Source organism: Camellia sinensis, chromosome 4 (genome assembly GCF_055761805.1).
Source record: "Camellia sinensis isolate YWXY chromosome 4, ASM5576180v1, whole genome shotgun sequence".
NCBI classification, from domain to species: domain Eukaryota; kingdom Viridiplantae; phylum Streptophyta; class Magnoliopsida; order Ericales; family Theaceae; genus Camellia; species Camellia sinensis.
Window position 1 is genome coordinate 176882855 of NC_138964.1, and position 12544 is coordinate 176895398.

The 12544-nt window shown below is 34.2% G+C and overlaps 1 protein-coding gene across 2 annotated transcripts in view; it reads right to left on the reverse strand.

The window, feature by feature from the left end:
• NBS1 (nijmegen breakage syndrome 1) overlaps positions 1–12544 on the reverse strand; it is a 47485-nt gene that overhangs the window by 8937 nt on the left and 26004 nt on the right. For both annotated transcript variants that reach the window (XM_082866996.1, XM_082866997.1), the window contains 5 exons: positions 10279–10409; positions 5377–5423; positions 5143–5251; positions 4820–4906; positions 1064–1235 (listed from right to left, as the gene is read on the reverse strand). In XM_082866996.1, the coding sequence (XP_082723122.1) occupies positions 1064–1235; positions 4820–4906; positions 5143–5251; positions 5377–5423; positions 10279–10409 (546 nt within the window). The remainder of the gene's footprint in view (positions 1–1063; positions 1236–4819; positions 4907–5142; positions 5252–5376; positions 5424–10278; positions 10410–12544) is intronic.

A 12544-nucleotide genomic window follows, 5' to 3' on the forward strand; every position in this document is an offset into this window, starting at 1 on the left:
TGCCTTCGAGGGCTCCTGTAATTTTGCTAATGATCTAATATAAAAAAGGATGAGATAGGACTCATACCTCTAACTCTTTCTCTTCTCTAAAACTACAGTGTCCGACACCATATCGGACACTGACATTACATGACACTCGTCAGACACTTCATAACATACAAATACACATGAAACACATTACAAATTTGAATAAAACAATATGTAAACAAATGATAAAACAAAACAATGTAATTTATATCTATTCTCCTCCTTTAGACTTTAAAAATTATTATCTTTAACATATAATAATTATTTCTCTTTGTATATGACATATAATAAATATATAAAATTATATACTCCATCCGTCCCATTTTTTTTGTCCACCTTTCCATTTTGGTCTGTACCAAAATATTTGTCCACTTTCTACTCTGGATATTGAAATTTTTTAGATTTCCAAAATTACCCATTATACACAAGTACAAACACATTTCAAAATTCAAAATCAAAGAACACATGAAAAATTAATTATATAGAGAACACAAAGTACAACTAGAAAACATGGACGTAGATCAACATATATAAGAAGCTTGAGTTTTCCCTTGCTAGAAAGCGGATACATGAGGAAAATGTAAACGCTTCTGCTGAAATAAATTACCAACGTCAAAAAATAGTTACCCCCAAAAAGATTGTAGATTTGTCTGCCAGTTTCCAGAAGGCATAGAAAATTTAAAATTATTCATATTCTGCTCAAGTATGTGACATGCTAGAAAATGGTTGTGTATGCCTGATAAGTGGGTCCTAATACATTATCCTTAGAAGCTAGGAAGCTGTTGCATTTCTCAAGATTCTCTTATACAATAGTTATATTCCCCCAAGTATTAAGAATTTAGAAGTATGTCCATATTCTTGGTAAAATTATTGGGTTTTCTTTTTAGGTCTTGGAATTATGGGGTGCTTTTAAGTTTATAGTGGAAGTTGAAATTTAAATTAGACTTGCATGTATGCATACAGCTAAGTTTCAATATAGAATTATTAGTTCACAAATCAAAGGGTACTTATCACCAAAAAAAAATTAGACTCTTACCAGGTGCTGCTACCATGACAGAAGGATCCAAGTGTGCAGAAAAAGCAGCACAAATCAAATCCTTCTCCTTTACTCTAGATAGAGAACTAAGGTTACGGGAGGACACAAACTTGTCTGCCAATCCAGGAGGGATTACAAGCACCACCCTCTTATCTTCTTCATCTTCCAACCCCTACATGCAATTATTCAGAAAAGTATTTCATAAAGAAAATCCAAACAAGAATTACATATGTATTTATTGCCCCAAAATATGATTTCCACCAATGATTTTAGCTAAGATTGCATACCCTTGTGCTAAAGTAATGAAATTGTTTGACATTTAAGAAGGGAAAACCAGTCAAATGAACTTTTGTTATAATGCAAACAGCAGAATAACCAGTGCAGATGAGGCCAGAAAAGCAGGTTGGGGCTGACATAGCAGCTACCACCAATGTTTTACTTATCTTTTATTAATTGGGTTAAAAGAATCAGATGACTTGGTATTTACAATATCCGCTCAAATTATTCAAATTGGTCCCTCCCAAATAGCCATCTTTTGGCCTTGAATTCTCTCCTTAAAGATTTCAAAGTATAACCACTTGATGACAAGCATCAATCACCTGTTGCTGAGCATATCTATAGTTATTCCATTTACAATAAATTGAAACATCACATTCATATAGCTTCTTTTTCCAGACCTTGTTTGACCATCATATCATGAGTAACTCAAATTGAAACAAGTGAACAGCTGGCAAACAAAGAGATTGTTCCAAAGTGGTAGAATCACCAATAGGATATCTTGTGCATGGAAATTGACTTCTTTAGATGCACACCATAAATCCAGAAGAAACATCTTTTGAGTATTTTTGGGCTTCTATAAGGTGGCTTGGTTTTATACTGGGAGATTGCATCCTTTCATGCGCCCCCTCCCCTGTTCTTAACTAAATATCCTTTGGGGTTGATTGGGTTTGGTTGCTTACCCTTGAAATACAGTTTCATTCTTTTTGGGTTATTTCTGGTCTTCTCTCCTGTCTAGACCTTTTATGACTAGATTGAGGGTTTCCAATTCCTAGTTATTGGGCCTGTTTTCTTGCTTTGACAGTAATTTGGTTCTTGGAGATCTGAGGCAACCTTGAGCTTTATGAGGTCTCTTCTACCTAGAGCGACGATGTTTAGTTTTTAAGTCCAATAACTAAACAGTGGATGTTTGTGACATGATTTTCAAAATGAATTGAAACTTTCACGTTTTCAAATTTTTTGTCTACAAATTTCTGGAACAACCAGTGAAACCTATTTCTCTTCCCATCTTTTGAAGAAAAAAAAATCATATAAGTTATCGTGCGTGTTTCCTTGTTATAGGAATGTTGAAGTGGTTGTTAAGAGGCCAACCTACACTTGTGTTTTTCCCTGTGCTTGTTACCCAAGGGGCTCTAGAGCCAAGGCTCTCAGCTGTCCCAAGGATAGTTCGTGCCACAGAGAAGATAACTCTTTTCCAGAAAGCTGAAAACCTTAAAAAGATCGCTAAGGATAATATAAAGGCTTCCAAGGAATATTCAGCAATAACGACTACAGTCCGAACTAATAATTTCCTTGTCTGGACTAAGGAGGCAGACCAGGATGCAAACCATGACCCTAGCTGTAGCTGAAATCACCCAAGTGTAGGTTTGCCTCTTAACAACCATTTCTGCATTCCTATAACAAGAAAACACATCAAAGAACTTAAATGAAAGTTCTATTTTCATTTTTTTCTTCAAAAGATGGGAGGAGAAACAGGTCCCACTGGACATGCCAGAAATTTGAACACATTTGAAAATGTGAAAGTTTCAACACATTTCAAAGTTTATGTCATAAACACCCAGTACTGAGCTTTTGGACTAAACAATGTTTGATTATTTAATCTTAGATTCCAATTTCTGATCTGGATTCCAAATCGTTAAAAACTCTCTAGCACAAAGTGAAATCTCCAATTAATGAAGTACAAAAAAATGACGAGAGAATTCAAACAAAAGAATTATTTTATTAAAATTTTGGGGATTTAAAGTCCCTAAAAATACGGAGTCTAAGAAAAATACAATGAATGGGTTTGGAACCATTTACCTATAACTCACCATCGCACTGTGCGTTGAGTGTTAAGTGCTGTTGCTCTTCATGATTCTTTGGGTTCTAAATATTTCTATACTCCCAATCTTATAGCTTTCAAATTTTATCAATTCTAGTCTCTAGTCCCTCTTCGGCAAGGTTTCAAAAAGCAGTGTTATGTAACGGTTGCAGTGGCAGACGCTACCCATTACACTAGCTTTTGCGGTGTGACAAAAATTCGCATGTGTAACGGCTGTTTCGGTGTTACGTAACAACCGTAGTGGTACTGTAATGGCCCGTTACACAATTTTACAATATTCTGAATAATTTCCTTTTCAAAAAAAAAAACCACAACTTTACAAAAAAAAAAAAGAATGAATACTCAAGTGATCCAAGCCAAAAAAAAAAATCTTGTATGAAATTTTTTTTCTTTATAATTTTTTTTAAAATTTTTTTATTTCATGACATTAGCATGTAATATAAAAATATATATAAATAGTGGTTGTATTGATTTTTATAATTATTTCATTTAACATTTAATTGTAAATATTTTTTATTTTGTTTCTGTAATGTATTGCCTAAAAAATGTCTTTTAAAAAAATAAATAAAATTAGCAGCTCAAAAATAATTTTTGTTTATGGCACAATTTTAATTTTCATTTTTATAATCATTTCAATTAATACTTAATTGTAAATAATTTTATTTAGTTAGTTGTAAAGTGTTGTCTAAAAAATGTTTACTAAAATAAATAAATAAAATCAATAGCTCAAAAATATTTTTTGTATGGCACAATTTTTATTTTTATAATCATTTCATTTAATAATTGTAAATATTTTTTATTTAGTTAGTTCAGGTATTAGTAAAAAATAATTTTGTAGACATTTAAAATCAATTATTTTTAAAGTCATTAACTATTGAAATAAAATGTAAAAAACTCATTTTATAGTGATTTAAAAATATGAAACATATTAGATCCTACTTAAAAACTAACAAAAATTGATCAAAATCTATTTTAAACCCCAATAAATGTGATTTTGGAAAAAAAAAAATTTGCATATCAATAAGTTCTTTCAAATTGTGAGAAAAATTAAAAAATTTACGGTTCAGGTTATCGCAACCATTACGCTATGGCCTTTACATCCCACAACTGTAATCGTGCCACCACAACCATTATGGTGACCGCAAATGCTTTTCGAAACCTTAGTCACACTTGATTGAATGCATCGTCCTCTAAATTTTGTAGACTCCACATGTTACTTGACTTGTATTGGTTTAAATAACATTGTTTAAATGTGACGTTATTGTATCCCATCATATGTCTTAACTGATCATATTGATCTTTTTATAGTTGGTTTCCTCTAGCTTTTCCATTGTAGGTTCTGCATGCACCATCACTTGATTGACCGAGTCATCTTCTAAACTTTGTATACTCCACGTGTCACCGCCCCCACTCCTTCTCCTGCCCCTACCCCCAGTTTGTGCAACTAAGATCTTTATCATTTGAAAAATCACAAAAAGGAGATAGAAACAAGTAATTGTTGATAATAACTATAAAATAAAAACCTAGTACATATGTGTACATTATCTAGAATATAAAACCCTCCTGCCCACCCGTTCCAACACACATACCCCAACCCAAAATAAAACAAAAAAGAAAGAAAGAATAAGGACAGAGTAAAAACTGAAAGAATCACATACTTGGTTATTTGAACAATATCCTTCAATAGAAACAACCTTGGCGCCAACCATTTCCAATAATGACCATAGCTTATTCTTAAAATTGTACTGCAAGATTACAAAAGCCATTAAGAACCAAAGAAAACTGAGAATTCTCCACTATTAAATCATAGCACAGTTTGAAGGCAACCAAAGCTTTTAAGACATTGGAGAAAGTAAAACACACGGCTTATGGTACAATGTTTCAATTGAAAATTAAAATGTTCTGTAATACTTGAAGGAAAACGAAAAAAATTAAGAGTCATGGGTGATGACTAAAGCTCAAAATTTCTCAAGTGACTGACCTTGTGTATTGGTTCCAATAGAAAAGTGAATCCTCTCAAACAGTTTTCTCGAGATTTGGGGTCAGCAACTTTGACTGATACTCCTTCCAGCATCAAGGTAGGAGCAAAACTGAAGGGGAAAGGAAAAAAATAACAGAAGGTGTGCCTTATTTTATCACTTATCAAAGCAAGGTTCAATTATTTTGTACAACACAAAAAAAGTCCTACAAAAGTTGAGAATAAAACAACGCTTACAAACTGCAGCACGGAATTTCTGTGCATATATTCTTTTCTGCAACAACCTATATGATTTTGGTCATGAATTAATGATAAAACAAAATCAAACTATGAGCTTACAAAATTGGTTCTATATGACACTGTATGTGAAGATCAAAACAATGTAATTAAAATAGTCTTTTAATGAAGGCATAGACTTCGAAGTTTTCTTTGAAGTACTAACAGTTGGCATTTACATCAGCTAGATGATAAAAGAACATCAAAGAAGATGGGAAAATATGAAGACTACATGTACAAGCAAGATCCCCAAATACAAGAGCTGATACAATTACGAGTAAAGAACCCACCCAAGACCATTCCTATTAGTTTAAGACCCATTCCATTAATAGTTCAACATAATTTCCTTTAACAAAATCAAATCACATAATGGTTATATATTTGGGAGTTAAAGATATCAAACATGCCTTGTCATCATCCCAAAATAGTAAAACCATGTCACTAACAGCAAAGTTTAGGCTATAAATCTCTTCTTACTAATCCAATCCACTTCTCTCAACCTTCATGTAAAATCCAATAGATGGGCAAGAATTTCCAACATGACATAGACCGAAGTTAGTGCATTCAGATTGGCCATTTTTAAACAAGAACCCGATTATGGCACAACATGATAACACAGAAAACAGACAGGTTTGGTTAGTGCTGAACCTGCATAACACAAAGTTGACATGGTCTACATGGACTACCCGTTTAATGAAAGACTAGTTACACATTTCAATGTTATTTTCACTAAGGGGTGCCATAACATGTTTAAATCCCTATGTAACCCTATCCAGTTGAATAAAAAAAAAAAATACGTAAAATAGGATTTTGATGTCAATAGTCTTTTTATTTCCTATTGAGATAATATGATGTTTTCATTTAGTAATTTGGAGTCAAGTTAATAAACAAAATTAATAAATGAAAAATAGAGTTTGGTTTCTAAAATTGGAGAAATGGAGTAGAGTTTATGAATAATTTCAACAAGTAGATTTTAATTTCATGAAATTTAACTTGTGGGGAAAAACACTTTAATGTTTCCATACACTTGGCATTATTAATAAGGGTGAAATGTTTTTGACATAACACGTTAATATGGCATGAATTGGACACGAACCCAAAATAACATGACACAATAACACAAAAGAAATAACAAGTAGAGTTAGGGTTGAGGAGATTCTAACACGAATCTGGGATGGCATGACACGATTCCCACCCTTACATGAATCCATGTCACAGTCATCATTGTCCACTTGCTGTTACACCCTTGGCATCACTAACTGAATGGCGTTTTTTTGTCTATTAATATGATCTATGGATATATCATTCCTTAAACAAAAGAGCCAAAAATACCTCCCAGAACCTTAGTTTAACTCCATGATCTTCATCTAAAACTAAGAAAATAAAGTGAGAAAATAAAAAATCTAAACAAAGTTGAAAGCAACAAAATTTTAAAACCAAATTACAATAAGGCTAAGGATGAATGCTTTCATGCAAAGGTGAAAGAGGAGACTTTATCATTCAGGTTAATTGTCAAAACAGCTAAAAACAGTCTGTCAAAATCAAACACGATTCTCCTATGGATCACTGGAGCAGTAAAGCTTTAAAGAAATTCAGGGATTGTCATATTCAGTGGTACTTATGGACAAGCATTCACTGAGACTAAAGCAGCAATGAACTTCATTCCGATTTTGTTTGTAAGAACCCTTGCATGGTCAAAATTAATGCACGTTATTAGTTCTAGAAGCACCAAAAAATACTTTGGCAATAACATTCTAAAAGCAAGCATGCATCAGACTGGGTGTAATCAGCTAAGAATGGAGAAGAATACTATGAAGGGTGCTTAAATTCTTGTCAACAGAAAGAAAGTGGGATCTGTACATTTTCCTGATACATTATAACAACAAAGTTTGCTTACATTACCTTTACTTTGAGAAGGAAATAAGTAAATATACCTCAAATTCAATTTTTATACTTTTCCATCACGCTAGGAAATTTTAATTCAAATGCATAACTAGCTTGCAAGGTTCTTTCAAATTATTTATTCTGCCGTACTCCCAAAGTACTAAGCTAGTGTTCGGTTCGCTAGAATGATTTTGGGCAGGAATGAATGGCTATTCTTTGCCCTCCCAGTGGAATGGCCATTCTCTAGATTCGTGAATGGTAATTCTACTTGCAATATATATATCTTTCCTTTTTACTGAACCAAACATAGGAATGGTATTCTGACGGAATGACCATTCCATTCCATTCTAGCCTTCATTCCAATGAACCAAATATTGCCTAACAGTTTATCTCTTTCATTCTTTTAGTACATGCAACAATTGACAATTAGCATTCCATTCCAACCTTCATTCCAGTGAACCAAATATTGCCTGACAGTTTATCTCTTTCATTCTTTCAATACATACAACAATTGACAATAAAGCATCTCTATTAAAAGAATACTTAAAAAATTAACTTCATGTGTAGGCTGAAAATATTAAATCAAACACTAAAAAAAGAACACAGAATTCGCCAAGTCTTTACATTAGTTGACCAGCATTGCAGCTAAATTACATTAAATGGTTTGGCTGCAATGAATCAGATATGATTGCAATCAACAGTTTATTTCTGTTCAACTTTGTTATTATCTTTGTTCATCAGGGAACTTGTTACCTTTCTAGTTCATGTAAATATATACTCAGATCATACACTCTATACAATTAGAATATAGTTATACTACTCTCTATATGTTAGACACTTCTCCCTATTAATGTATGACATACGACTATTTTCATGAGTATTATTCTTTTTATTAAGAGAATCATTTTGAGTTATTGTCATCATTTTTTAAAGTTCTTCGACATACACAAAAACTCTTTAAAAGATAAGTCTCTGTCCAAAACCAAACCAAGCCAAGCCTTAAGTCCCATCAAATGGGGTCGACCACATGAATCCTTCTTCTCCATGCGGCTCTATCAAAGGTCATTTCGTTAGTCAAATTAAGTATATCCATATCTCTATTTACAACGCTAGCCAGCGTTAATCTAGGCCTACCTGGTCCCCTAACACTTCCATCTACCGTCACTGCATCGTATCTCTTCACTACTGCCTCTGTTGGTCTCCGTTGAATATGACCAAATCATCTCAATCTATTCTCTCTCAATTTATTTTCTATCGGTGCTACTTCTACCCATTCCCGAATACACTAATACCTAATTCTATTTTGTCTAGTCTTGCCACACATCCACCTTAGCATCCTCATTTCAACTACACTTATCTTATCTACATGTTGTTTCTTAGTTGCCCAACACTCCGTCCCATACAACATCGCTGATCTAATAGCCGTTCTATAAAACTTATCTTTTAGTCTAGTAGATATTCGTTTATCGCACAGTACCCCAGATGCACTTCTCCACTTACACCATCCCGCCTTAATCCTTTGAGCCACATCCGCATCAATCTCCCCTGTTGTTGTGATAATCGACCCTAAATAATGAAAATGTTCACTCTTTGGCAGTTCTTGATTCTCAATCATCACTTCTACTCTACTTTCATTATCATTGTTACTAAATTTACACTCCATGTACTTTGTCTTAATTCTACTTATCCGGAATCCTTTAGATTCAAGTGCTTCTCTCCAAATCTCCAACTTTATATTAACTACTTCTCTAGTCTCATCCATTAGCACGATATCGTCTGCAAACAGCATACACTATGGTACGTCATCCTGAATATTTCTCGTCAACTCATCTATAAATAAAACAAAAAGATAAGGATTCAAAGTAGATCTTTAGTGTAACCCTACAGTGATAGGAAATTCATTTATCTCTCCAGCCAGCGATCTAATAGTGGTCACCATCCCTTCATAAATGTCCCTAATCACATCAATGTAACTTTTGTCACCCCTTTCTTCTCTAACACCCACCATGTTATATCCCGAGGCACTCTATCATATGCTTTTTCAAGGTTGATAAACAAAGATAAGTCTTTGTGCAAAATAGAAAACTCAAAAATAAGACTTATGACCATATCCCCTCACTAAAATACTTTGTAATTGTATTCAGAAGATCAGCCAAAAAAAAATAAAATAAATAAATAAATAAAATATCAAACATAAATGCACAAGAGGCAGCAAGTTATGATTCATGGGGTTCTGCAGTATGAGACTTCCAACTGTCTAGGGGCCACAATCCCAATATATGTGTGAACAATATAGGGTCAGAAAAGTTTATTGCCTTCTCTCTCTCAACTTCAAACAATATGTTTTAATTTGTATACTTAACGAAGTAATATATAAGAAATACTCAAAGAATATAACTTTACAGTACCACTAGGAGCGAGCAAGTAACACATACTTAGGACCTTCAGCCCTTGAGTAATTTTAAAATATCCTATTGGATAATGTTTATACATTCTAAAGCCCAATAATAGACTGAATACAAATCTATTACCACAGTAGCCATATTAAACAAAACCCTGCATCTGGCCTAGACATGGCTTTCAGTTTGATTCCAACATTATATTTTGCTTTTACATTGTTATTCTTTAGTTTCAGTCCATATTTACATTTTAAAATATATACAGACCAAATAGAATTATTTTTCACAACCCTAGTCTGAAACATGCAACTCAAAAAATACAAAAACCTCTATAAAAGTTAATATATTTCGCATCATTGTGTCAATAAAATAAACAGAAAGATGAGGTCACTATAGAAATGAATACTACCAAATACCCATTAGCCATAATTTACCACTGAAACCTTTTATTTAACAAATAAGTGGTCAAATGCAGTAACTTCATCACAAATAACAAATAAAGCAGTTCACAGAGGGCGATTGTTCTAAGGAAGCAATTGGATCACACATTAGAAGTGATACACAATGAATGTAAATATACCTCAATCCATTCTTTAAGAACGAAGGGTTTCTTGGCCACAAAAGGATCAATCACATCTTCTGTCAATGGCATGAACTGATAAACAAGCACATGTGTGCAGTCTGGACTCCAATTACAAGTCATACAAGCGCCTGTACCAATTAAATAATCTCATCAAAAGTAAACATATATTTTTAGCAGACCAGGTAGACTCCTTAGGTGTGGTTAACTTTTTATATGATAATGTCGGATTGCAGCAAAAAGAAATAAAGTAGTAAATAATGGATATTAGTGAAAAGTACTTGACGAGTTAAATGAAAATAAGGCCTTTTCTTTTTCTATTTGCTCTTCTTCATTTTATGTCCAGAGTTCTATTATCAGAATTTTACGATTCACAATTTTTGCAAAATCGACACAAATTTATGGGTGAATCTCTAGTGAATCATATGATTCACGATTTGATTCAACCCAGTCCTTAAAAACCTAATTTCAAACCAAACCCCATCCCTTATCAAACGCTAACCTCACTTCAACCCACCATCCTAATGCTGGATTTTTTTTCCAGAAACTCCGATATGTATTTTCACCTTTGGTATAGTCCATAATAGCCCTAAACCTCAATCAAACAACATTTGATTTCCATAAACCTTAATCCATTTTTGCAACTAAAACTCCTAAAAAATAAAAACATAAAATACAAATCCCGTTCCTCCTATATTCACTTGCATGGAACCACATTCCATCCTTTTAAAAGTTTTCCACATCAATGAAGTCATAGTGAAATCACATTTCAGATTGATATTGTAAAGTTATTGTTAGAATTTACCATAAACCTACCACCACTACCACCTCACCTACTCCACTAAACCTAACCCACTACACCACTACCACCTCCACTTCACCTACTCTCCACCTACTCCCAAACACACTCCTATATAATAGGAATCCTTGTAATTGTAATAACACTACATCAAGACAATCAATCATCAATTAATAATACATCATCTTTTACATGGTATCAGAGCTATAAGATTTAGGCCTATACTCCTTTCTTTCCGGCGGGCAGCCGGCCGACAACCTTGCCTTCGCTGCCCACGGGAGTTTTTCAACACATCACAAACACATACCAGAATCGAAGTCCGATCTCCTTTGCCGGTCGATTTTTCGAGTTCAGAATCGAAGCTCGCTGCTTGATCGCACGCCGCTGCGGTCTGATCAAGATCCTCGCCTGAGATCGATGAGCCGGTCGATGCGCCGAGCCACTGCGACGTCCTTGCAGTCGGCTTTGGCGAGGTCTAGACAGAAGTCTCCCAAATCTCTCTCTCTCCACGTCGATGCCTTCATACCTGAAGGATGCCACAAGTTCCTCGTTGTCATGCTTACTTCTGCTGTCGTTGCCAAGACTGTTGGAATCCGGCGGTTTGGCCCTTATGAGGCCTTGCCTACTGTGGCTTCTGCTGCTGCCGCCGACTCCAATCACCTCCAGATGGATCTCTCTCCTTTTTTTCTGTCTCTCATCAAAGTGTGCTTGCTGCCGAGACCGACCTCTCGGACAAATGTGCAACGCACTGTAAAGTAGACACAATAATAATGAGCTAAGCCGTTTCTTTCCACCACCCACCTTTCTTTTTATTATTTTATTTCATCTTTCCATTCACACGGTTTCACCCCATGTGCCCCATGTGCCCTATTCACAGCCCCATGTGCACCATTCATCTTCTTTATTTATTTTCTTTATTTATTTATTTATTTATTTTTTTCATTCAAAACAAAAAAAAAAAATAATAATAATAATAAAAAATAAATAAATAAATAAAATAAATCACACACCTTTGCAGGTTTTCAAAACCGTGGGCCCAACGCTCCACTTTCGTTCTTTTCTTTTATTTTCTTTATTTATTTATTTATTTTATTAAAAAAAAAAAAAAAAAAAAAACAATCAAACAAACAAACAAACACGGAGGAAGAAGACGAACTGCAAACTCATTTTATTCATATCGGGCCTCACCCCGATCACCATTTTACACAAAAAAAAAAAAAAAAAAAAATACAAACAAAACAACCACACCCACAGTGGGATTTTTTTTTTTTCCCTTCTCTATTCTACTGCAGGTCTCTTCTTCTTACTTTTATCTTGGGTGTCCCATGCCAGTCCGGTCTCCGTGTTTCCTTGTCCACCGAGCACGTTCACTCCCCCAAACTCCTCCACTGCAGCATATGGAGGACCTCCAAATCGGAACATCACGGTGGCCTTCCGCTTCAGCTCCTTATTTTCCGCCTTCAGCAC